Genomic DNA, 27508 nt, shown 5'->3' with positions numbered 1-27508 from the left:
GGGAATTTTTAAGAACACTCGAGAAGTGCGAGAAGCACTCGCCTGCGGCTCGTGCTTCAGGCACTTCTCTCGCGTTCTTTAAAATCACCCGACGCGTTTTTTGTTTCTTTAATAGACCATTTTACATTTGTGGGATTAGTATCCTAGCCTTTGAGTAGACGTGAGGCTGAGGTTGACCTTGTTTTGATACAAACATACTTCCTTTTCTTATGGAAATTATGCTTAAAAATTCGTAGTTAGGATAAGAAAAACCTGATTTACATAATAAAGCAAGAAGGTTTGATCAAAACAAGGTCAACTATGGCCTCGTTTTCACCTGTAACTGTAAAGTGGGCTATTATATATTTTACGTCGTACAGTGGTGTTTCTAGTTGAAGCTATAGTTTTCCCTCATAGTACTTGCCCTAATATTAAGAGCAAGTAGACCGACGTAATTCAGAATAACAACAACAAAAACGTTTTGAAATTTACCGTAAGACGGAGAAGAAGAAAAACTTCGAAGGAATTTTTTGAAAGGCATGACTTGTTTACGCGCGAGCAGGGTGACAGCATGCATCCACTCGTTTAAAGTACCAAATGTGCTGACTGAACCAAAGGCAAATGGAAATGTTTTCTCTTTTGATTATGTTATAAAAGAAATGGTAAACGTTGCAGCTCAGTTCAGTTCAGTTCACTTTTATTTAGCCAAAATAAATTAAAATACAAGAATACATATAAGAATTGTAAGTTGGCAAGGGAGCCTAGAAGAAACCAGAAGGCTTATGAAGCCTGGGCTTCCCAGTCAAAAAAGAAATAAGAAAAAGTGAAAATTCGCGGACAATAATGCATTAAAAATACATGTAGTAACGAAAAACTAAACAAAGACTAATTTAAGTTAAGAATTCAATAACAGGAAAGCAGAAAGTTTTAAACTCTGGATTGGTACGAGTATAAGAAGGGACATCACAAATGAAAGCATTCAGCTTATTAAACAAAACAGGACCTTGATAAAAAACAGAAAACTTTCTTATGTTGGTACGGCAGAAATGAATATAAATTTATTTGAACTACGAGTGTTATAACCATGAACTTGATTAGTACGTAAAATGGATCTGGAAAAACTGGAAGGAACTGAGTTATTTTTTACAGAAAACATAAATTTCCCGAGATGAAGAGAATAGATGTCTTCTAACTTAAGGATCATAGGACTCTTAAATAATGGATTAGTGTGAGCGTCGAAGCCCTTCTTGCTGATAATTCTAGCAATGCGCTTTTTCAACAAGACTAGGTGCCTAGGGTGGGTATAGGGTATGTTGAAGCCCACACTAAAATGCAATATGGAAGATAAGAATAAACACGTGAATAGTATAAAGCACACAAAGCCTTCCTAGTAAGGCAAACACTAGATTATAACATAACAAACGTAAATCGCGTGCTGTGATCGGTCAGTTAGCCACTACCATTTGCCCGTGGGTGCACGCCAAGAAACTGAGCTAGCGCGGTAAAATTTAGGCAAATTCAACAAATCTCCTCTCCTGACGGTAAAATACACCGATGAAATGCACAGATGAAAAGTGGAAGTTGAATAAAATACTAAGCTGTCGTTTTGAAGGAAAAAAGAGAAAAGGTCAAGCGACAATTTTGCCCTGGATGATCACTGTTTTCCTCGCGGCTAGAGAGAATCGGCTGAAGGAAAATCGAGCGAGCGAAGATTTAAGGTACATTTTGTGTGTTTTTTTATAGAAGAGAAAGTCTGTTTGAAATGTAAATTTAGCATTAGCATTGTGTTATTGACTTTTTGGTCAAGCTGATGCTAAATTCAAGCAAATATTTTAGGAAACACGCTCAAATTCGAGACAGCTTTGTTGTGAAGTTTTCATCTCATCGATCAAAAATTTTAGTGGAGTTCAAAAGGGCACATTACGCTGGCATAAGCGAATTTCATTTGAGTACAGAAACATTTGGGTTTTCAAATAAATTTTTCAAAAAATAACTTCTGTGTGTATTTTTTTGTTCCTCAGTGTTCATTCATAACAGTCTTTCAGAGAACGGTCGAAAAACAACAGCTTCAGCACGGGCTGTGTGTCGGCGAATTTCAGTTGCAACTTTGACTTTAATAGCTGGATTTCCCCAGACAGATCTCGATACAAAGCTAGTTAATTTCTTTTTAAAATTAGTGTTACCTGTTATTCTAAAGGAATTACAGTCAAATTTTCTCGTTTCTACTTTACGTTTATTTCAAAAATTGTCACATAAATAAGCTTGATAATTATTTCATTTATTTAGTTTTAGCTTATTTTGTAGAGTCTTTTTAGTTGGTGTTTATAGTACTTGCAGCTAAAGTTTTCCCTCAAAGTTTTTTTACCCTAATATTAAGAGCAAGTAGACAGATGCCATTAAGAAAAACAACGAAAAACGTTTTGCAATTTACCTGAAGACGGAGAACGGTTAATTCAGCGAAAGAAAAACTCAAAGGCAAGTTTTTGAAAAACATAGAACATGATTTGTTTACGCGCGGGCAGATGGCAGCATACATGAACTTGGACCGATGACTCAACCGAAGGCAAATGGAAAATAATGTTTTTCTCTTTTGATTATGTTATAAAAGAAATGGTAAACGTTGCAGCTGTGCAACCATGGAGTTATGGATGTACTTGGAAGGTTTGCTAAGCACTCAAGAAGCTAGAGTCGCACTCGGCTATCACCTCGTGCGACTCTTACGCTTCTTTCGTGCTTAGCAACCTCTCGCATGCATCCATAACCCGGGATCCATAACACCATGGTTGCACGCTGCACGTTTACCATTTCTTAATTTACGAATAACGCCCACAGACTTGGAGAGTTTGCTCGCAGCCTGAGAAATATGGGGTTTCCATGACAGTGTCTCATCTAGAATAACACCAAAAAAATTATCTTTCGTAACTTGGTTCATCTTAAAACCATCCTTCTAAATACTTAGGGTGAGTTCATCTCTTCTCTGTCTGGGTTTAAAAATTATGTAATTTGACTTTTGTATATTAAGAGATAGCTTGTTGGCTTTGAACCAATCAGATAACTTGAGCATTTCAGAATTAACCAAGTTCATTAAAGTAGTACAGTCAAAATGAGAAACGAATAAGTTGGTATCATCAGCAAATAAAACCAGTATATATTTGAAATCTGACACAAATCATTGATATAAATTAAGAACTAGAATAAGGGACCGAGGGCAGACCACAGGAAATTTCATGAAATGAAGACGATATGCCGTTAAATTCTACGTATTGATACCTATTATAAAGGTAGCATTTAATCCACTCTAGGGCCAGACCACGAATCCCAAAGTGCTTGAGCTTATCGAGTAGAATACGATGATTAACAGCATCAAAAGCTTTAGATAAATCAAGAAAAATTCCTACTGTATGTTTCCTCTCATCAATAGCCGAAGTGATCTTGTCATGCAGGTGTAATAAGGCTAACGAAGTTGAACGTTTCTTTCTAAAACCATATTGATTATTGCATAAAATCTCATACTTATCAAAAAAGCGAATTAAGCGATTATACACAGCCTTGTCTAGAAACTTAGAAAAGACTGGTAAGACTGATACAGGTCTATAATTAGAAAGTAAACGTTTATCACCAGACTTATATAGAGGAACCACACGAGCCAATTTCATTCGAGCAAGGACAATACCTGAGTTAATTGATAGCGGAGCTCTCGCGCGCGAAGCGTGCAGCGGAGCACCATGGGTAAAAAAATGTGGTAAACTACCCATCCGAGAAAATTTGGTAATCACGTGACCGTACACCGACCGCCCGCCCGACCGTCCGTCCGCACCACAGACATACCAATGTAAAATAATTCAATTAACAGGTATGGCAACCCAAATGCAACTCAAGGTTTTATTTAGAAAGAAATCGCATGGCCGCCCGGACTTTTAGAAAGAAAAAACAACAACAAAGTCGTGTCTTTTTCAACGTTATTTTTGATGTTTACACTCACGTGGATAACAGAGAAACTGAGCTAGAGCTAGTTTCTGAGAACAAAAGAGAAGAATTTTGTAGGAAGAAAAACATGAAAATTCAAAGCGGCTGTGAGACAATGAGAAATGCTAGTGGCCAGCAAGGTGAAACTGAGCGGCAGTGAAAAATAAAAGCGAACATCAACACAGGAGACAATTGGGTAAGAATTCCTCCATAAAAATAATGTGCAACTAGGAAGTTTGACGTTTAGTCCTACAAAACAGCGTTGTAGTTGTGCAAAACAACGGCAAAGAAGGACGAAAAGCGTGCTGCACGTGCAAATTTTGTTGTTTTGCTAATTAGAAAAAAAAGTGTGCTGCACGTGCAATTTGTTTTTTTGCTAATTAGATCTATTGATGCCATTTCCATTGGCCTCCCCGTTTAGCATTAGACGATTTAATTTTTTTTGTTTACAAGTTTTATTAACAAGAGCTTCGCTTTTAGCCCTGGCTAAATCTATATATTAGATTCAAAACGTATCTCAAAAGCTCAGAAATATAGTAAATAGACTGTTAAACAGACCAGATAGGTATCTCATCATGGCCAGCCGCAGTATTAAGACGGAGAGAATTAACCATTTCAACAATTTCAGATTCCGTAGTAGATTCAAGGAAGAAAAAATTATCTAAGCGATCCGGCTCTGCAACCATTGATTTATGGATGAACTTGGAAGGTTTGCTAAGCACTCAAGAAGCTAGAGTTAACTCGTACGCTTCTTTGGCGCTTAGTAACCTCCCGCGTACATCCATAACTCGATGGTTGTACACTACAACACGTTTACCATTTCTTAATTCTCTTCGACGAAATGATGATTTGCTTCTTAAGCCATTGTATGCTAAGACATCGAAAACACTGGGTGACACGTCCTTTTCAGTGATGGCGCCATCTCTCTTCAACGCCCTTCCTCGACACATTCGACATGAGAAGAATTTTTTGCCCATTTAAAACCTAGGTAAAGACTTACTTGTTTAATAAGCCTATGGCTTTAACATAGTTTTTAGAATGTTTTAATATTTTGAGATCCTTTTAACATTTCTTTTATCATGTATATATCTACTTTTTTTATTAATTTCTTATTTTAAATTGTATATAACCATGTATTTATTTTATTTCATATTTCTTATATAATTATTGTAACGCGCATTTGATCATATACATACGCGAATTTGCACGTTATAAGTAATAGCACTAGCAGCAGCAGTAGCAGTAGCAGTAGCAGTAGTAGCAGTAGTAGAAGTAGTAGTAATGGTAACAGGACTGAGTGAAGTCCAATTCGGTTTGTAATCATCCGAGTGTCAGTATATATATACGAATACGACAACAAACAGCTTGTTAGCAAGCACTAAAAAAGGAACATGCTTGGCTTCACTGACGTCACAGTCTATTATATTTGATTACTGCTTTCGAAACATCACACAGTCAGAGCGCCAGAATAAAGGAAGGGTCATTAAAACGGCCTTGATTGTTGAAGAAATTCCCTTTCGTCACAATAATAAGAAGTGGGTTGAGAACAGTGAGTAGAATATGCATGCTGATGTAAGGGGTTAAGGGCACAAGGACTATGAAGTTTCAGACTTACGGCAATTATTCTCCTCCTCATCCGAACTGTCCACGCAATCGGCTTCGCCGTCGCAACGTTTCGTAACATTAATGCATTTTACTCCATCACATCTCAGCTCGCCGTTAGCAAAAATGTCCAGCGCTGGCCACAAGATCCCTACTTTCCTTTTTCATCCTTAGTTCTACACTTGTCTGAGGTGTGGAAGTGTGAAATAACCCTACTTTCCTTTCTCATCCCAAGTTCCACACTTCTCAGATGAGTAGAAGTGTGGAATAGTCTGACAAAGTCAGGATAATGTCACCCTTTTCCCCTGGTCACGAAACCTCTGTCATTCTTTACTTAGTTCCCCACTTCTCAGAGGTGTGGAAGTGTGGAAAAGTCCGACAAAGCTAGGATAATGTCACACTTTTCCCCGGTCACAAAACCCCTTGTCATTCTTTACTTAGTTCCACACTTCCTAGAGGTGTGGAAGTGTGGAAAAGTCTGACAAAGTAAGGATAATGTCACACTTTTCTCCTGGTCAGAAAACCTCTGTCATTCTTTACTTAGTTCCACACTTCCCAGAGGTGAGGAAGTGTAGAAAAGTCTGACAAAGTAAGGATAATGTCACCATTTTCCCCTGGTCACGAACCCTTTGTCATTCTTTACTTAGTTCTACACTTCTTAGAAGTGTGGAAAAGTGGAATAGTCTGAAAAAGTAAGGATAATGTCACACTTTTCCCCTGGTCACGAAACCTCTGTCATTCTTTACTTAGTTCCACACTTCTCAGAGGTGTGGAAATGTGGAATAGTCTGACAAAGTGAGGATATTGTCGCACTTTCCCCCCAGTCATGAATCGCTTCTCATTCTTTACTTAGTTTCACACTTTTTAGAGGTGTGGAAGTGTGGAAAAGTCTGACAAAGTAAGGATAATGTCACACTTTTCCCCTGGTCACGAAACCTCTGCCATTCTTTACTTAGTTCTACACTTCTCAGAGGTGTGGAAGTAAAATCCTGAGAATAAAATGAAAATGGAAAGCAGAGGTAAAGAATATCTCGTAAAAACCTCATCTAACTATCCGTCATGTTTAAAAATCAAGCAAAAGTATCCTTACATTGTACAGTTAATGTGGAAGAGTTGGATTGAACTTTGTTGACATCATTCGTAGCCATACAGATGTATTCTCCGCTGTCTTCTCTGTCCACATTCGTTATAGTTAACTGCTTTTTATCTGCGTTAAAAGTGATTCTTGAAGTCGTATTCACAACAGAACCGTCTTTCGTCCATGAGAATGTGGGTGTAGGATTTCCATCTGCATCACAGGTAAAAGTCACACTCTCCCCTTCTGTCTTTGTCTCATTTCGTGGATGGGTAAGGAACTCAGGCTGATCTGTAATTAGAAGGCAATGCGATTAAAGTGTATGTAGCCAGCATTCGTTTGTACTTCAACTAAGCATGTATGGAATGCACAGAACGCACTTTGATCACGCACGTTTGTACCTTTTATCGCTCGTAATCTGATCACGCGTGTTTTGACTATCTCTCACGTGAAACTTTCGCAAAGCACAGCGCTGGAGCAAAAAAGTTTTGACCTTGGAGCGTTGTCGCCCGCACTCAGTAACCTTTCGTTATTACTAGTCTAATATGTAAAGAAAATCCTGTTATGCACAATCCCCGAGTTGGAATGGTCTTAAGGTGATGTTATGCGAGACCAATCGCAAAGACGATTTTGAGTGCATCAGAGCGTAGCAATGTTGGAACAATATTGCAACCATTTGACACAATGTCGCGACAATGTCGTAATGTTGGGTTGCGAGTTTCCTCCAGCTTAGTTTAAAAAATACAACGGTTTTGTATGAACGCCACGCCCCTTGCTGCTGGCTGCTTTGCTGTTTTCTTCTCCGGTTTGCGATGTGATCCTGGTGATCAGTTCAGTTCAGTTCAGTTTATTGTTTTGCCATAATGATGTACCAAGAAACAAGAAATCTAAGTGTTTAAAAAGCTAATGGCGAGGAAGTCCAAGGGAAGCCACTGGGCTTAAACGGAATGGGGTCCTTTAGTAACATTTTGTAAAATCATCATTAGCAAAATATTAACAGAATTATACCTGCAAAGGTCTATGACAGAGCTACAGTAAATCTTTAGCAATCATTGAATGAGGCTGAGTAGGATATGAAGAATTCTGCAGATCGAGGAGGGTGTTATCCACTGAGGCCGAAGGACGAGGTGGATCAGTACACCCTCCGAGATGTGCAAAATTCTTCATATTCAACGAAAGGCGAATTTAATAATTTTTTTACTGTTCCTTCAAAATAATTCCAAGTTTAAAAACAAGCTAAAACATGGTAACCTCGGTCGATGTAAGTTCATATCGATAATGCATCTTTATCGGGAAGTTTAGAAGATTAAGGTCTGCTCAGGTCTGCAAATATACTTCAAATAGCAGATGTTGTCCGTCTAGTTGTCTTCTTGCTGTTGTTGCGATGTTTTTAGACAATATTTCGTCGTGAAACGAGCCGCCATTTTGTTTTAACTACCAAAACCACTTAGCCTCGTCCCCAGGTTTTATCGGTCAACGGTATAATAACCTGCAATCAGGTTGCACTTTTGACGCCATTTTGACTTCATCAATATGACAAAATTCTTTCCAAATTTGATCAACAGCAGCTGGTTATGGTGAATTATGCGTGTGGTTTTAACCAATCAAAAACGGGAATACATTTTGAAGGAATAATAATAAAATATGTTAGATGATCGTATTAATAATAGTTAGGCTAAAAAAAGCGAAAAGAAAAAAAAACACCTTAGAAAAAAAATGCAAATGAAAAGCAGAGGTAAAGAATATCTCGTAAAAACCTCATCTAACTATCCATCATGTTTAAAAATCAAGCAAAAGTATCCTTACATTGTACAGTTAATGTGGAAGAGTTGGATTGAACTTTGTTGACATCATTCGTAGCCACACAGATGTATTCTCCGCTGTGTTCTCTGTTCACATTCGTTATAGTTAACTGCTTTTTATCTGCGTTAAAAGTGATTCTTGAAGTCGTATTCACAACAGAACCGTCTCTCGTCCATGAGAATGTGGGTGTAGGATTTCCATCTGCATCACAGGTAAAAGTCACATTCTCTCCTTCTGTCTTTGTCTGATTTCGTGGATGGGTAAGGAACTCAGGCTGATCTGCAATTAGAAGACAATGCGATTAAAGTAGAAAATAATGGAAAATACCAAACGCTGAATGAATCTTTAATGGTCTTTTTTATGGCTGTTGTGCGCTTCATGGCGCAGATTACTTGAACTTGTTATTACCCATGCGTCGCATGTATGGGGCCAGCATTCGTTTGGATTTCCACTAAGAATGTATGGAATGCAAAGAACGCACTTGGATCACGCGCGCTTGTACCTTTTATCACTCGTAATCAGATCACGCGTGTTTTGACCATTCCTCACGTGAAAATTATGCAAAGCACAGCGCTGGAGCAAAAGGGTTTTGACCTTCGATTGTTGTCGCCCGCACTCCGTAACCTTTGGTTATTACTAGTCTGATATGTAAAGAAAATCCTGTTATGCAAAATCCCTGAGATGGAATGGTCTAAAGGTGATGTTACTCGAGACGACTCACAACGACGATTTTGAGCGCACACATCTAACTATCTATCATGTTGAAAAATCAAGCAAAAGTACCCTTACATTGTACAGTTAATGTGGAAGAGTTGGATTGAACTTTGTTAACATCATTCGTAGCCACACAGATGTATTCTCCGCTGTCTTCTCTGTCCACATTCGTTATAGTTAACTGCTTTTTATCTGCGTTAAAAGTGATTCTTGAAGTCGTATTCACAACAGAACCGTCTCTCGTCCATGAGAATGTGGGTGTAGGATTTCCATCTGCATCACAGGTAAAAGTCACATTCTCTCCTTCTGTCTTTGTCTGATTTCGTGGATGGGTAAGGAACTCAGGCTGATCTGTAATTAGAAGACAATGCGATTAAAGTAGAAAATAATGGAAAATACCAAACGCTGAATGAATCTTAAATAGTCTTATGTTGACTTTAGTTCGTCTCATGGCGCAGATTACGTGAGCTCTTAGGATGTCACTGTAGTGAGTAAAAAGCATCCATACTCTGTGGAGTTAGTAAGTCTTAAAACACTTGATAGCAGAGAATGACGATTAATTATTTGTCGCTGAGCAATCTGTGTAACCGGCGCGCGGAAGGGAAAGAAAGGGGCTCCTTTTTCAGGCTTTAGGTATACGAAAGTGTGAGGATTTCATCATTCAAAGTAAATGAAAGATTTGGGAAATCTGTCTTTGCGTTCCAAGAAAGGACCTGAAAGGGTGAATTTTAAGGCTTGAAAGACAAGGAAACTTTCTGGTTTAGGGAATTATTCATCTTTTAATAGGACCTCGTGTTGCTTTGTTTGCTTCCTTCATAGGATATACTGTATATGTAACAACATAGTTAACCACACTAAGGTATCAGAATTTTAAACAACATTAAATGTAAAAAGATATAAACCATGTATTTTATTAAAATTGCATATTATAAAGGACACAACAGGTTTAAGAGTATTCTTAGCAATAATTAGGTAATAATTATAATAAGTAATCTTACATTTTACATTTAGTGTAGCAGAATTGGACTGAACTGTCGTCACATTGTTAGTTGCCTCACAAACATATTGCCCACTGTTTTCTCTGGTCACGTTCGTTATGATTGACGGCAGCGATAAACACAATTGTGAAGGTAGCTTTTGAACTTTAGAGGTTCGCATGTTTGTAAAAAGCGCAGTAAAGTCTCAGTGCAGTCAGTGAGGCCCCTGGATCAGGCGGGATCAATGGGCAGTTAACTGTCAGTTTAGTATACTTCTGGTTTTCATAAAATACAATAGGGCCATTTATACGAGGAAAAATAAGACGTGTCTTACATAAGACGCGTCTTACATAAGACGCGTCTTAAATAAGACGCGAACTTTCCGTATAAACGGCACATTTCGCCTAAAATAATACGCGGCTTAGCTAAGACGCGTCTTATTAGATAAGGCATGCTCGTATAAATGGTACAGTTCGCGCCTTATTTAAGACGCGCCTTCTTTTTCCTCGTATAAATGGCCCTATTATTTCTGTCTAGTGTAAATCAGCTCAGTCTGTCGCATTTTATGCTCGTAGAACGACAAAATTTTTGGAATTTCCGGTTACGTCAAATTAGTCAACGTTATACTGTCACGCTATAGTTTGGGGCACAGAAGGATTGGGGGAGGGGTGCGTGGAAATAATGCAAATTGTTTCCTGCTTAGAATTACTGGCTAACTTGTTTATTTTTTTTCATAATGGTGGAATTTAAAAGTTATTATACAGCCCCCACTAAAAAATGGTACTCTTTTTTTTGGTTACGAAAGTCTTTTAAAAGGGTACAATGTTCTGAATGAGTTTATGTTTCAGTCTCACATGAGATTCTGTCGCATGCAATGGTCGTCGACAAGGTTTTATGGTAGCCTGAGTGTGTATAGCCGCCCCCTCCCCTCAGAAAAAATAGCCCCTTTGCAGTCGGTGTTACCGTCGCAAAGCTTCGTCACACTGATGCATTTTCCTCCATCACATCTCACTTCGCCTTTAAGGCATTTTACTGTTTAGGAGTCAAATTGCAAAGTGATAGTCAACATTCCGGTCTGAGAATCTTACCAAAAATAAAATTTTACTGCGGGTGAGAAGAGGAGCCCGCAATCCTTATCTCCAAGTTGCCATTACGAATGCGCGGCAAATACGCAGCCAGCGTTCCTTTGGACTTTCACTAAGAACAAATGGAAAGCATAGAACGCAATACAATCAAGCGGGTTTGGACTGTCTGTCACTCATAATTCAATTACGCGCGTTTTGACTTTCTATCGCGTGAAATCGACGAAACGCAGAGTAGAAGCAAGAGCGATGGATCTCGCCTGTACTCCCTACCTTCTGGTTTTTACTAGTTTTTTGATATATTTTACTTCTTTTAAAAAGCTACTGTCGACGTCATAATACTATGTTAGATGAATAACACACGCAACATAATTCGTGGGAGCCATTTTAGGCGAGTTACAGCATAACGCACCAGTTAAACCAAACCATATTAACTAAGCGAACACAAGGGTAAAAAATTCCCACAAAATACATTCGGTACGACGAAATTGCAATAAAGCGAACACCACTACTACGAAAATAGCGGGGATCCCGCAGGAGTCTGCAAAATACAGTAGATTAAGGGTACTCCCACAAATAAATCATCCCATGTAGATAATCTTAGGAAAGGGACTTACTGCAGTTTTGTTCGTCGGAACCATCATTGCAGTCCTCGCTGTCATCACAGATCCAGCCTTGAGGGATGCATTGTCCGTTGGAACAAGTAAATTGCTCAGGTCTGCACGTCTTCGGAGCTGTTAAAGAATAATTTTCTTGATAAATTTCATACATTTTGGCAGCAACTTTTCATTGTCTTAAAAGGCAGTTGCTAAATCATTGAAATATACATGTACACTGCCCACTTAGTTACAAACAGTAAAATTAATAGTGCTCCTTTCTTTATTGTAAATCATTTCACTTTTTTAATTTTGTCACTCATAGTAGTGATAAGACAACTAACCTCTGCAAGTAGAATTTTTTTCAGCAAGAATCATATCCATGGGACAAGAACACTGAGCATGTCCATGCACACCAACAGAGCAGATATGAGAACAAGGCTTCATGAAACAAGGGCGGTGAACTACAAAAACCAAACGGAACAACCATTACACCCTTCATCGCGACCACCAAAAACTTGGCTCCAGTTCATATACGAAATATTGGTACTTAATTTTATCATTTGCAAACCCGATCTGGAAAGCTTGAACAAGCGAAACGAACTTGCAACTTCCTGCAGGCACGCACGCAAATTCCTTTACATCCCGTTATCACGCAATAGTTTTTTTATTCAAATTCTGGGCGCGCGTTTGTAGTTGTAGCGTATGTTGTAACGAACTTTTTGTTGGCAATTTTATCCGAGGAGTGCCGCACACGCCGTGGGGTACGAAACTAAATAGTAATAAATATGCCAGGTCAAATCCCACGTTGACACCAGACAGTCAGTCCAGTTTAAATACAGTGTCCAGCACTGCCTATCAATCAAGTTTTGAACTGTGTATGTTACTTGCATTCATTCCCCATTTTCTTATTTCCGGTTATTTGCTTCGAATTCCCGCTAACTCGAACCTCTTTCGATTTCCCTTGAAGTTTCGAGTTATCGGGCGTTGATTGTAACAAGGAAACTTCCCCCACATGTCCCCATTTCGTCACGCAACGCTTAGTGGGGAGGAGCGTTGCGTGACGACACTAAAAACGGCTGTGTAGCAGACTAACGCGAGTGAGGTCTTTTTTCATTTTAAAGCACCTTGACGCCACCAAACTTTTGTTTCTAAGTGTCTTTACCATTATAAAGACAATTTGTCCAAAAATTTGGCCAAATGACCTACCAAAGATGAAAAAAGACCGCTAGCTTCCGGTTGACGTGCGTCGCTCAAAAACGTCTTTGCTTAAAGGAGCTGTGTCACGAAATTCAGCCAAATTAGGAAATTACAAAACGCCCGTTAAATTAAGAGAAACATAAAAATAACCGCTTAAAACGTTAAAGGAAGGTTAAAATAACATAACAGAAACAACAGATGTCACGGATGGGCAAAACTGAAGAAGATTGAAACGGATTGAAATTAGGACCTTTGAAAACTGTTCAGCCTAGCAGTTTTCAAAGATGATCCCTGCTGCTTGCAACTTCAAGAATAATGCTCAGGAGACATACATGTTTGTCTCGCGTCTCTGATTTTGTCATTTACATGTAATTTCTTTGCTTACTTTCAGTTCCATAGCGATTGAGGGCGAGTAATTGGCAAAATTAAACAAAATGAACTGGACTGCCGTGACACAGCCCCTCATAACGTGAATTTCCGGTCGTTTAACCTTAACACCGCACTCAAGCCAAATGTTGGCGTATTTTCCTATAGTTTGTTTGTAGGTGCTGCAACAAAGTTCGCAAAGGGAAAGGAATACTTCGCATCGTCTGATTAATCCCCCCATACCTACATCGCATTGCATGTATAAATCTAACGGCCCAGTTGTACAGAGGGCGGGAAAAATGCACCAAACGAAGTGATCCGAGCAAAGTGGTTGTTTGGCATATTAAACCTAAGTTTTTCTTTACGCCGTCGTTGTCGTCGTCCTGTACGCCGTATAAGCCCTCAAAGCCACCCTACATACTGACCAGCAAATACTACAATACAATCCTTATTTATAACCACTTGAATTATAAAAAATCGCCATAAAGAAGAAGTGTAAAATGAAAGAACTTTCACACCTGATGTTTTCAGTGTATCAACGACAATCATGTCAGATAAATCATCAATAGCTGCTTGCACTGTTCGGCCACGACGGTCATCCTCCCTGATTTTCATGACATTGCGGGACTCACGATCTATCCAGTACACATAACTTCCATGGACTGCTAAGCCAACAGGCTGTAACACATTCGTCTCAATCAGTGTGGCCCGGTTCATTCCTGTAAGGTATTTTATTCGACTGTGAGCTACATGTGTTAATTACTGAAGACACAATTCAAGTACTAGTATAGTTCTTTAACTGTAACTCTTGTTGTTGGCGTTCACTTTAAACTCGCGTAAAGTTCTCATCGACATCAAGAGAAGAGGGCTGAAAATAAGAAGAAGAGGGTGCAGTTCCCTAAGCCCTTATTTTAATCACGATCTACTTTCATGTATTACGTTAAGAAAATGGTCGCCAAAAAATGACCTTGTCAACATGTTAATTTTTTTTTCGCAATTGAACGCAGACTACGTTGATAAAGGAGACGAAGGGGAAAACCTCTTTTAAAGAGCACTAGCAACAGAAAATTGGCCTTTTGAAAAGAAGAAAACCACTTCTGAAATATTTCAAATAAACGTGCATTTTTCTTCTTGCTTCGCTTTTGACCACAACAAGAAATTTCACACGTTTCTGTACGAAAACGTTTTATTCTTGCCAACCAATGGATACTTAGTTTATTGTCACTGGTTCTAATCTAAGCTTTAACTGACTAATTTGTTTTTGTTTGTTTGTTTTGACAAAATATGCAACATACACAAGAGTGGCAATCATATAATGCATTTAATGGCGAACCCGTACCTGTGAGATCGGCGTACTCAATCCTTTTCATAGTAGTGTCTGTCCAGTAAAGTCTGTTTCTCGCCTTGTCCACTGCCAAATCCCCTGGGGATGCCGCGCTGAAGAGTGTCTTGTCCACACCAGCCATTGTTGTACGCACGATGGATTTCTTCTCCGGTTTTTCATTGGTAAAGAACATTTGTCTGAAAAGGGTTACAACTGATTAGAATAACGCTTTTAGAGGTTTACGTGGAAGGAAATAGCGATTGCAGAATACCCGGCCCTCTAAATGTCTTACTTGAAAAACTACTTCCGCAGTCCGGCAGTCGTGTTGTATTATGCCGAAGTAAAACGAGTGTTCCCGCAGTCCCGCAGTCGATATCACAAATTATTATACAAATCGAACGACTGTGGCACCGCGGGAGCTGCTTTTTTTAAGTTAGATATTTAGTAGGCCGGGTATTCTGCAATCTAACCAAAGAGATTCCATCTACAAAGAGGCTAAACCTTACTTGCATCAGGGGCACCCAACGTCAATTTCAATATCTGTCAACGTTAATATCTGTTCGGAAGACGATTTGAGATCTAGAATTTTCGGAACATTATTTTGTCGTAAAGTTTCTTGCTTGCCTGCCTCTCCTAGGATTTTCGAAATCTAAAAAATGGTATAATTGCCCATTTTTAACGGATTTTTACCCTAAAAAGGTCACCTAGAATTTTCGGGAGCCTTTTTTTTGGCTGAAATTTTCGAAAAGGTAAGTTTTGATCCCTATAATTTTCGGATCACTAGACTTTCAGCTAGGAAATCCGAACAGATGAAAAACTTGGGGGGATAAAAATATGCCTATATCTACCGTTTAAATACTAAAATACGTTTAACAATACTATGTTTATGTGGTTTTGAACTATATTCTCGTTGGGTGACCCTGTTTGCATAAGCGACCACAAAAGGTTTGAGATCTTTGGGAATGCCAACAACAGAGCTCGTATATGTATAACATTATTTAGTGCATGTTACATGAAATCCTTATAGTCCCACCAACAGCACTCCCTTTCACTCTTTAGCCCTAAGAGCGATCAGCATCAAATTTATCCATGTAATATCAATGCTTTGTAAAACAAAGTGGTCATGACAATTACATTTGCTTGATATTTTATCAACTTCTCCCCACTTCTTCTGTAGGAAATGAATAGGGGCAACAAATGAGAATTCAAATTTTGATCTTGGGGTTTAAAGGGTTAAGGGCTTTAACCATTAAGACAATAAATTTTCCACATATTTACGACGCAAACCCCACCGTGCGTTGAAAATTTCTACCAAGTTGCCCAATTTTTCACCCGCTAAAATATTGCAAAAATGGATAAGAGATTCACAAGCAATAATAAGTCTGAAAATTTAAAATACAAAGGAACTGTCCCAGACGAAAGTCCTTCTTACATTACGTCCCCCCGTTGTTACTACCATATTCTACAGGCGCGGACGTTTCTGAGAGGAAACTACCTTTTTATGGCCCTAAGATGGACACGATGACGCGGTATCACTGTGCTAGCCAACCATCAAACACAAGGCTATTCCCCCCAGGTTGAGGACCAATGGCATTCTTCAGGGGTGCGTTGTAAAAATTGAGGATTTCTTCAGAAGTAAAGTAAAAATACACGGAATTCGTTGAAGGCGAAGCTATAATTTTCCCAAAAATCTTCAGGGGGTAGACCAATATTCTTCATGGGTAGGACCGCCGACCCGTATATTTTGGAAGTCTTCAAGGGTGAATACAATTCTATTTTTAAAAAAATTTAATCTTTAGGGTAGACTACGAGTAGTCCCCAGTTTTCCTCAGGGATACGGTACGGATATTAAATGCCATAGCCCATTGCTGAGGGGGTTACTAATCACTGAAAATAAAATAAATCAAACAGAATTAAAAAGAATTCACTCACCCCATCTCTGGATAAAGCACAATAGATCGTGGGTGAACATCTCTCTCATGAAAGACAACACCCATAGACACCTCTTTTCTTAAGCTATAAACGTTAATGCTGTTTTTCACACTGTCTGTCCAATACAGCTGTTGTCCGTATGAGTCAATAGCCAGATCGTAAGGCGAGGAATCTTCTCCAAGGGCTATCGTCTTAGCATTGCTACCATTTTGAAAAGAGCGTCTTATTTCTTTTACTGCACTGTCAATCCAGTAGATGAGGTGACTATTGACATCATAATCAATGGCACGAACATCCGTCAGACCACGCACAGGTAAAACGACTTCTAGGTTGTCTGATGAGTTGAATAGGATTCTCCGAATGTCAGTTGTGGTGCTGAAGAGCATGAATACTCGAGGAGCTGTAAAAAAATACGAGAAGGATTGTAAGAGTTTGATCCTGCCATCACAGGGATAACAGTGACGTTCATTACATTTCTACATGCAGTAGTTTGAAAAATTGGGATGAAAAAAATTTACAGATATCGTACAGTATGTTGCCCAGTATCCGGACGGTACCAGTATCCGGACACTTAAAACAAAAAAATCAATTTTTGAGGCGCCCTTTTCAGTTATCGGTAAACGAAGTATTTCGAATGAAAGCTGAACATTTCAGCTTTAAGACGAAGGTTTTGGCGAATTGAAAGCTTGCGAAACAGTCGCAGAAGACGCCTTTCTGTTCAGCTGCATAAACTTTTCATGCCTAATATTTACGCTGTTTACTGCGCAGTAAAATTAGTGCTGCTCAAAAAAGGGTAGGGTAATATGTGATATTTTCAAAGAAACGGTTTTATAATAAATTGAAGATACTTAAAGAAGTCAGGTTCTCAGAAAGTTTATTAATTCTTCTTGAAATTCGATTTGTTTGGAATAACGGAGCCCAGAGACGTCCACTAACAGTTTTTTCTTTGCAGTACAGAATCGATGAATTAGCTGTGTACATTATCCGGATAAGATTTATTTCATATCTATAACTATAACTAAAGCTTAGGATATATGATATAGTCGTAAAATGTAATTCTACCCAACTCCGTACGTAAATTTTCTTCACTCATTCGGAAGCGACTTGATTTCGTGTGCGCCGCTTGTTTCGCGTGACTGCATTTTCTATATATAAGCGAAAGCATCGGAGTTGAACCTGGAATTCTCATAATTTCCCCAGTTGTGACTGCTAGAAAGGGGTTGCAACGGACTGAAAAATGTCACAAAGGGATCAAGAGATGTAAAAAGAAGGAGGAATTAGTGCTAGAAAAGCAGGCTTATTGTAGGGTCTGTAGGGACTGTGCATGAAGAAATCAACACTGCAGGTCAGACTAAATAGGAGAGTGATCTTTGACCGTCGCATTGAGGTCCCTTCCCCAAGCTTTTCTTTTTTTCTTAATAAAAATTTTAGAAAAAAAGGTCGTTTGCAGATTGGCTAATTGAGCTAGCAAACCTCGGCTTCGGCGTGTCCAAGGATGCCTTCCTTAAATCAGTGAAAAAGTTCCTAGACAAATGTTAGACAAGGAAGTACGAATTATACCATCTAACAGCCGCTCGCGTTCCCCACCATACCCCAGTCATTTGTTAGGTTTTTTTTCACGATGCTAGGTTATATTTTTGGCATCGATTGCCAGATTACTTTGCAACTGCAAGAGAAGCTTATAAGCGGCTTGCCTGTCGAAATTTATGTACAATTACGTTGTTATTGTTGTGTCCGGATACTGGGCCAGCTGTACGGATACTGGGCAACATAGGAGCTCTGCAAAAATATTAATTTCGCGATGGAAACAAAGGCAAAAAAGTTAAACTGTCTTTCGTCACAGTAAGGACTAAATAGATTTTCTCTGGGCCAAATTTCAGAGCTCTTGTGTCTAACAAAGGTAAGCTATTTCAATGTTAAACTGAAGTCTCCGGATACTGGGCAACACACTGTAGTGAGGTGCAGGGAAGTCAGGTCAGTATTAATGTGAAAGGTCTTAACCCAGGAGTCATTTTTGTAAGTAAGAGGAGCATGATCGTCAGGTTTTGCATAGTCCTCAACAGGACTGTTGTTGACAGTAACAGACGTTTTGACAACCTACATGTATGCAATAGGCATCTTCAGAGTCAAAGTGAGTTGTATCATGTCAGTTGATGGTAATTAACTCTGGATATTGACCTGACGGGTCAATAAGGTCGCGCTGTTACGTGGTGTATTACGTTATTCCGGGGGCACAATATTAGTTGACCCTAGACGTGCCCCTGTCCTTTCCTTCTTCATTTTTCCTTCTTTTTGTGAAAAACTTATTCAAATGTACATGCTGTAATGATCTTGACTGTATTTTATTGCGTATTGTAAACTTTCTCTGACTCAAGCAATAATGATTGTCTTGTAATATTTATAAGGGAACGGAAAAACTAAATGAAATGAAATGAAATGAAATGATGTTATTGGTCTTCTCTCAGTTAAGCCGTGAGTTGGGCAGGAAGACAGTATCGGTTTGGAGAGTTGGGCAACTCAGAGCTTTAGAAACAGGGATTCCCTTTACATGTAATTGTCAGTAACAAACTGTTTCACGTTGGAGAATACTAACCACTGCAAGTGTTATTGTCTGTTGACGACAGGGTGTAGTGAGTTGAGCAGGAACATACCATTCGTTTGCCTGGTTTAGCCAGGCAAAGGTGGCTGCATCCACCATTATGCCTGGCACAGGAATTCCATCCTAAATAAACAGGCACACATGTTAGGCAAAGCTCACCAAACAAGGTCCAAAATAACCTGGAAACAACTTCTTTTTCTTTTTTGTTTTAACTGTGGCTTACAGAGAGGTTGTCTAAGGTGCGATTAAGGCATAAAACGCCTTTTAAGTCCTTTGGAAACATCATCAAAAGAAAATAGCAAAAAGTGTACAAATGAATTCCTGAATAAAAACAAGTTAAACGTGCATTATCTTCACGTGATTGCCCTGTGAACACATCATAAAATTTCTTTTCATTTACACGTAACAGTGCAATACTTGATGCGAGATCCAGTCCTAGTACAGGAGCTTTTGAGGAAATTCAATTACATCAATTTTTCCTTGTGCATACTCCGTAGTCTTTTAATTTTGAAGTATTATCACTTTTTTTAATGCATCTACGTACGCATGCTATTAACTATGTGTATTTAAGGCTGTAAATTTATTGCAATGCAGAGCTGCTTGCAATTTCCATCACACACATTCCCAATTGCCAAACCATGCATTATCTGCAAGCATGAGGAATCTCACGTGCACTTTATTAATCTGTGATTACTGCTACTTAAGAGTAGGTTGAGGACGACCCTTGCTGAATTAAGTTGCCTACATGTACACGTACTAAACTTCAAACCTCTCTTCAACCGTAAATTCATTTGTACCTTTCCTATCTACATACATACATCAGGTTAAAATAATGGTCATGTTGTCCTACAAATTCAGTACCACAGGAAATATATAGAGACAACAGTGTAGGGATAACAGTATCAAAATAATGATTATACACAAACCTTCTTGCCTACTGCTATGAAACACAAGAATATCCATGATGTCATCAGTGTGGGATTTGATTCTTGTCTGGTCCAATCCATTTGTCTTGTTGGCACGATAGATTGAGTTAAGCTTATGGTCAGTCCAGTAAATATAATCCTTGTACTGTGTTAAGGCAAAAGGCATGGGAAGACCTGACACAACTATTCGACGGTTTGTTCCATTTAAGTTTGCACACTCAATAACCTGGTTCTCAATATCAACCCAGAAAATGAGCCCCAATGAATAGTCAATTGTCAAGCCAGTTGGACGTGTGACATTGACAATCACGGTGTGTCTGTTGGAGCCATCCAAGTCTGCTCTTTCTATTGTTGGCTCCCTACCACCATTTGCCCAGTACATATGTCTATTGCACAAATAAGATTGATCAGTCATAAAGAAACATATAAAATGACGTAGTGGTGGGGTGGCGCATCAGCAAAGTGGTTCTTCAGTGCAGAGTAAGGCCTGGTTCGGACGCCGTACTTTTCATGTGCCGAACGTAACTGAACAAGTTCGACTTTGGAGCGACACTGGCGCGACATCTGATTCAGACGGCGTACCGTGTGTCGAACCTAAGTTGAGTTCAACAAAAATTCGACGGACTCTGTCGAACTTAACGCTTTTGCCGCACCAAACTAAAACTGCCGTACCAAATTGATTCAGACGCCGCTCTTTTGCGGTACTTAATTCATCAGTTAGTTTCGGCACATGAGTGGAGCGACGTCTGAACTGGGCCTAAGGGTAAGCTCTTGCATCATTCAGTAATTAGACTGAGGAAGTCGTTACAATTTTGACAAAAATTCTCTCCATGAACCATGACATTATATCAACCCATGACGTAAGAGATTAGTTAAGAATATCAATGTAATGTTTTGTCCCTTATGAATCAGTTAAGGCAATTCCACCTGCAAATCCGAACCACCTCAACTGACATTATCAGCAAGCATTTGCCATTTAGGTCAAAGGAAAAAACCAACTGAACATTCTAGCACCCATAGCACTACACCTAGACCTGTATGTAAAATAGTACACGTAAAATAGGCAGTTCATTTCAAACTAGTTGAAGCCATGAACCTGGCATATGATGTGTACATGTAAATACATCTCACACAAGTTATTAACATACATGTAACTTTGTGATGGACGGATAAACAAAATAATTTCAATCGTCAATTGCCTGCTTACCCTGAAACTGGGTTAACAGTAAGTTCACGTGGCTCCCACAAGTCCCTCCAAATCAATATCTTCCTGTGCTGTCCATTAAGTCTTGCCACCTCTATTCTTTGGTGTTTAGAGTCTGTCCAGTACAGGTTTTGGGCTATCCAGTCCACAGCCAAACCATCAGGGTGAGGCAAGTCCACAACAATCAAGGGCTCAATTTGGCTTCCATTGGGGAAAGCTCTGTTTATAGACTTGAGGGATGTATCTGTCCAGTAGATTTGCATCTCCTGTACATTGAAGTCTAGAGCATTTGCCTCTTTGACACCAACCAATGAAATCACTGTATCATTATTGGTGTCAAGAGAGAGTCTCCTGATATCTTTAGGATTTGAAAACAACAGAAATGCTTCTGGCACTGAAAAAAAAAGCAGTTGCATTGTTGATGTTTAATGATTAAAGCGTTACCCTTACTAGTTTAAGATAAATTCAAAGGAAGGGAAAGCCTAATGTCTTCATGGATCCTGTTATGCCGTCCCACTTATGAAAGGGAAATGTCCAGATTAAAAATTGTTCTGAAGTTGGTGTCAATGATATTGCAACATCTATGAGCCATAGCCTGTTACCTTCCTATAGGCACTGTAAATGGTCATAGCTTCATTGTGACTAGCAAGTATTTATCATTAATTTCATTAAATTAATAATGATAATCTCTTTACACAATGTTTACAGTGAGACAAGCCTTAAGCAGATCCAGATTTAATTTACAAAATGGACACTCCGCATGCTGACACAATAAAAGTTATCAAAGGTCAGCACACCACTATCAGTCTAGATGCCCAGGTATTTACTTACATATACAGTTTTTCTTGTCAGCAAGCAGCTCCATTCCATTAGGGCATTCACACTTTACTCCTGATGGCCTGTACAGACACAGATGACTACAACCTCCATTGTTATGCTGGCAGGGATTTGAGCCTAAAACAACAGCACAATTTCGTTATCACAGCACATCCCCTTCCTCTATGGAGCTCTTCAGGAATAATGATACAAACAATGTAACCACGCCAACAGATATATTGATCAATTTAAGACCAAGTTAACAACATAACCTCAACTGAAAAAAGACGAATTTGCCACTACAAAACTCTTGACACAGTAGCATCAATTTTCTAATTTTTGAACCATCCTTTATCTTTTCTAAACAGGAAAAAAGTAGGCACCCTCCCCACCCCCTATCCAATGTCGTTTTGGTCTAAAAACCAATGTGTATACACTGTAAAATCTTGTGTTACCATAAACAAAATTGGATAAGGGAAGGGGGAAAATGGCCATTTTTGCCCAGATAAAAAAATTGGTATTTCTGTGGTACATCCATGCCTCCACAAGTTTTGTCCGAGGTTGTAGCAACAAGGAAGTCGGATGAGCTTCTGATAGAGAAGCTCATAAGCAAGTCTTCTAATACTCAATGTGTAAATGTTCAAAAATGTGTACACCCAAAACAAACTCTCCTCTTGGTCAAATTCCCTTCTTGTTTGTACAGATGAAGATACAAATGCACTTTAAACACCTTTAAACACCTTAATCACAACACTTTAACCACACTCTGACAAGGCAAGGCCAAGACAACAGTCCTTGGTTTCAGCTAAGAGTGGCATAGAGAGGGACACTAGAGGTGGACACTGCCAGACACTATTACAACCTTCTAGGCTTCTATTACATCCAACAAAGACAGGTCATTGACAAGAGTTGAACACATAAAATTATCAATTTTAACGTAATCAAAACAAATAACATTATTTTACCATGAGAGAGGCTAAGATCGACAGCCTTCAATCCCATCAAATCAGGTAGACTGTCAATGATCACCTTTCTATTGTCGCCAGTCTTTTTGTTGACACTCTCAATGGCACGTCTTTGCCAGTCTGTCCAAAACAACCGATCTCCTAACACAGTAAATCCAAACACATGTGGCAGTTTATGATCAAGAATTACCCTACGATTACTTCCATCAAGATTCATGATTTCAATTTTGTCCAACTTGGCATCAACCCAGTAGAGTTTTTGTTCGTGGAAATCAATGGTAATGCCATTAGGCCAAGCCACCGATGTGTTTACCAAAGTAATACGATGACTACCATCCAGTTCTGCTCGTTCAATCTTTGGATGTTTTCCCCAATCAGTCCAGTACATGTGGCTAGAAAAGAAACAATTCTCAGTACAAGAAGATGTATAGATTTTCTTTCCTACCTTAAAAAAAAAACGCAAACATCCTTAAACAGTATGATTCAATGGTAGATGTCGACATCAGAGCATGGCAGATCAAATTGCACGGCCACCACTAAGATTTCAAGTTGCCAGGTATCCAATTAGAAAGCTGGAATTGAACAGCAAGAAAGTTTTTTTTTTTTGGTTTTACTTTCCTTTTGCTTTCTAGGGAAGTGACCTTGGTCGGTGCTGCTTGAACCCTTATAAATTACATTTATTATACGGCTACAATAGTATACCTACATGTACAGTACAATAAAATATGCCACAATACACACTTTAATTAATTATTGGCTGCTAAGCCAAGATGTTCTTGTAATGACTGGGCATTACTGCATGTAGCTAGGTGTCCAAGGCATACACAAAATCTGTGTTTTTAAACACAAAACTTGATAGTGGACATCCATATTATGGTCAATTGACAGCTGTCAAAAAAGGCTATCTGCTGTCACATGACTGTATTGTGGGCTCAAGTGTAAGACTCATTGAGGTGATACTCTTTTAAAGTTATCTGCTGATCAGTTAATGGTTGTTAATTGATGGCAGGCTCAGGTCCAAAATTCTCATTGTCAAAGAAACTGTGTCCTGTAATTTCAATCATATTACCAGGTTCATTTCAGTTCAGTGAACATGACCTTGAATGACCTCTCAATGCGTGGATGTTGAAAATTACTTGCGGTGTTTTTTATTGTATTCATTTCAAAAAATAGCGCTAAACAGGCCATATAGTAAATAACTTATTCACCCTGTCTGTTCGGTCATTAATAAGTAGTATATAATAATTACAGATAATTATTCAGACCACACATCACATTTTGACTCTCTTGGTAAAGAATTGGGCACCCAAATTTGAGAAGCGCTCCTCTCAAAATTCTGAATTGTATGTACCTCTACAGTACCATCATCCTAGTTACGGTAAGACTGACAAAACTCACCCATGAGAAGGGTACAGTGTTATTGCCCTTGGTTCATCTAGGTCTTTAGAGATAAGGGACTTTCTTGATGATCCATTAAGCCTGCTGACTTCAATTCGATCTGTGCCTGTGTCAGTCCAGTATAAGTTTCGTGCCACCCAGTCAACGGCAAGACCATCAGGATGTCTGACATCAGCATTCACTATTACCTGAACATCTAGGAAGAGGTAAACAAACGAGTATGATTTCACTGGCTCACAGTCTTCACCTGACTACTCTCTGAGTACATTATAATACTTACATTGAAATGATTATATTGCATTCATATTGTTTTTCATTTTTCTTTTATTATTATTATTATCATTATTTTTATTTTCATTTTTTTACCATGATTTAACCTTTTGAGAGTAAAATCCCATGATTTGACCACCCTACCTTTAAAAAGATTACACATGTAGGAACTAACTACATGTAGGAATGCGACTTTGTTGGTACCAGCCAACGGACGGTGCCATTGCACCTACACTTGGTGACTGAGCCTTTCATTCGGCAGCTCCTAAACTGTGGAACAGTTTGGGAGCGGAGAACAGAAACATTCAAAGATATCTGTTAATTGACTTATTTATATATTTATTTTTTAAGACTGCTTTTAATTGTAATAAGTAGTTTCTTAGAAATCGATTTTGAGATAAATATTAGCGATAAAAAATCAGGACGTTTCGACCTCTCCGAGGTCATTTTCAAGTGTATAAAAGTTCTCTAAATTAGCATAAATAAGTTAAAAAAAAGTTATAATAGATAAAAATGTGGTGAACGCTAAAATGTGATAAAATATGTAAAAATGCAAAAAGTGCTAAAAATATTTATAAAGTCAAAAAACAATGGAAATAAAACAATGTTAACAAGAACTACTCTAAACCAATAATTTGGCGCGAATTGACGCTTAACAAACAGTGCGATTCAATTCGCGCCAAATTATTTGTTTAGAGTAGTTCTTGTTAACATTGTTTTATTCCATTGTTTTTTGACTTTATAAATATTTTTAGCACTTTTTACATTTTTACATATTTTATCACATTTTAGCGTTCACCACATTTTTATCTATTATAACTTGTTTTTAACTTATTTATGCTAATTTAGAGAACTTTTATACACTTGAAAATGACCTCGGAGAGGTCGAAACGTCCTGATTTTTTGTCGCTAATATCTATCTCAAAATGCTTTTAATTGACTTACTTTTTTAAGATAGCTTTTAATTGACTTATTCTTATTGTTTGTTTGTAATGCACATATGTAAATATTTTTACTGTATATATGCACAAAATAAGTTTCATATTTATTATTATCTATTTACTAAAAGGGGATCGCTCATGACTGCAAACACCGGTTGCCAAATTGGTAACTTTTGTTGCAGTTTTAGTCACTCAAACTTTTTCAACTTGTCATGGCAACCAAAAAGGTGACAGCTTGGAGCACTGAACCACTCACATTGTATACTACTTACAAAATCATATTATACTGGAATCTTTTCATCAAGTTTGATCTGTGACGAAATGCGTATTATATATAAAAGACCACACAATGAGAAAGTAATGTGCAGAATACCTGTTCCATTCATTTTGGATTTCTTAATTTCAAGCTTTTCATCATCGCTCCAATAGACAAATTTATCCACTGGATCAAAATCAATGGCAACTGCATGTCGTAGACCAGAAACTAGCACAACAACATCAGTGAGGTCAGGTGTGTCAAGTGAAATACGCCGTATATCCACTTTACGTGCCAATAATAGGAAGTGTACAGGACCTGTAACAAAATGAATCTAAATGAAGTACTGGAAGTTTATGTAGGAACCCTTTCACCTATTAAAACTGAAATTTGTGAGTTTTTCCTTCATCTTCAGAGGTGTGGTTTTAGTTGACAGTAGCAGCAAACAAAAAAGCTGGAGCACTTTATATTGTCACAAAAGAAAAAAAAAACTAACTGCAAAGTTGTCGTGCTCTTAGAGCAAATCAGGGTTATCAATAAGTTTTCAGGTTGCTGCGTATATGTAATTAGTAGGCAGGGAATACAACAGCTAGAGTTCTCTTCTTCACTTCTTTGAAAATCAAAGAGGGTGATTACCTGTAGGATACTACCAGTAAGTGCTTCCTCACCTGAAAAATGTACCTGCATTTCAAGCTGTCGTGGTAATATGATAACCAAACAAGCTGCAATATCCAAATGATTGGCTAGCTTAAAACAATTCTTACCTTGCTCACATGTTCTGGCATCTTGAAGAAGCTTTACCCCAGTTGGGCAGGCACATAAATGACCATTCCTGTTCAATAAACATAAATGGCTGCATCCTCCATTGGTACTTGAATTGCATGGGTTATCACCTGTAATAAGTAGGCAGAGTAGTTATCTCAAAATGGTAAAATTCCAAACCTTTATGAATCCGTGGATGAGTGGTTAGAGCTCTCCGATCTGGAGTTGTAATTCGGAGGCCCCAAGCTCAAGTCCCGCTCTGACCCCTAGCTGGATTTGTTCTTGGTAGTCCAAAGTTCAAATTCTTGGCCACGCTTGTAAAACAGCCAACTGGTTTGCCTCCATCGAATTGGAATTTTTAACCATTTGATGTTTCATTTAAATATTTGTTTCATTATCCCTGAAAACACCCTAAAGGAAAATTAGGGTGATTAAAGTATCATTATTATTACTACTACCCACATTCCCTTACATCTCTGCCATAGAGGCCAAATTATGATTAGCATCATCATCATCATCATTGCTTTTCACACTCATACTCAGAGATGAGAGTAGGGGGAGGTTTTCCACTCCTAATAGTGCGACTTTATGGCTGTTTGAATAACAAAGTAAAATCTACGTATCAATGGAAAATGTACCTGGACCACAACCCTTGCAGTCCATCAATTTTTTTCATAAAATTACCATTGTCAATATATGTTTGCAAATTTTCGGACATCTAGTCTCATCTGCCAAACAAATAGAAATTGGTTTAC

General features: G+C 38.5%; 2 protein-coding genes and 1 pseudogene across 2 annotated transcripts in view; all 3 read right to left on the bottom strand.

The window, feature by feature from the left end:
- Positions 1–5625, bottom strand: part of LOC140941638 (fibroblast growth factor receptor 1-like) — a 51952-nt pseudogene extending 46327 nt beyond the window's left edge.
- The window catches only part of LOC140941648 (uncharacterized), a 563750-nt gene that overhangs the window by 473846 nt on the left and 62396 nt on the right, over positions 1–27508 (bottom strand). Inside the window, exons 7-11 of the mRNA XM_073390668.1 lie at positions 12139–12258; positions 11816–11932; positions 9215–9490; positions 8429–8704; positions 6638–6913 (exon numbers count right to left, since the gene is read on the bottom strand). Coding sequence (XP_073246769.1) covers positions 6638–6913; positions 8429–8704; positions 9215–9490; positions 11816–11932; positions 12139–12258 — 1065 coding nt within the window. The remainder of the gene's footprint in view (positions 1–6637; positions 6914–8428; positions 8705–9214; positions 9491–11815; positions 11933–12138; positions 12259–27508) is intronic.
- The window catches only part of LOC140940613 (low-density lipoprotein receptor-related protein 6-like), a 36254-nt gene continuing 22508 nt past the window's right edge, over positions 13763–27508 (bottom strand). The window contains exons 5-15 of the mRNA XM_073389607.1: positions 26756–26884; positions 26109–26309; positions 24525–24720; positions 23127–23518; positions 22177–22299; positions 21349–21739; positions 20142–20527; positions 19210–19338; positions 16617–17016; positions 14700–14881; positions 13763–14106 (exon numbers count right to left, since the gene is read on the bottom strand). Of these exons, the coding sequence (XP_073245708.1) occupies positions 13763–14106; positions 14700–14881; positions 16617–17016; positions 19210–19338; positions 20142–20527; positions 21349–21739; positions 22177–22299; positions 23127–23518; positions 24525–24720; positions 26109–26309; positions 26756–26884 (2873 nt within the window). The remainder of the gene's footprint in view (positions 14107–14699; positions 14882–16616; positions 17017–19209; positions 19339–20141; positions 20528–21348; positions 21740–22176; positions 22300–23126; positions 23519–24524; positions 24721–26108; positions 26310–26755; positions 26885–27508) is intronic.

Source organism: Porites lutea, chromosome 6, assembly GCF_958299795.1.
Source record: "Porites lutea chromosome 6, jaPorLute2.1, whole genome shotgun sequence".
Taxonomy (NCBI): domain Eukaryota; kingdom Metazoa; phylum Cnidaria; class Anthozoa; order Scleractinia; family Poritidae; genus Porites; species Porites lutea.
Note: the sequence above shows the minus strand (reverse complement) of the source record. Positions and strands in the feature narration are given on the sequence as shown.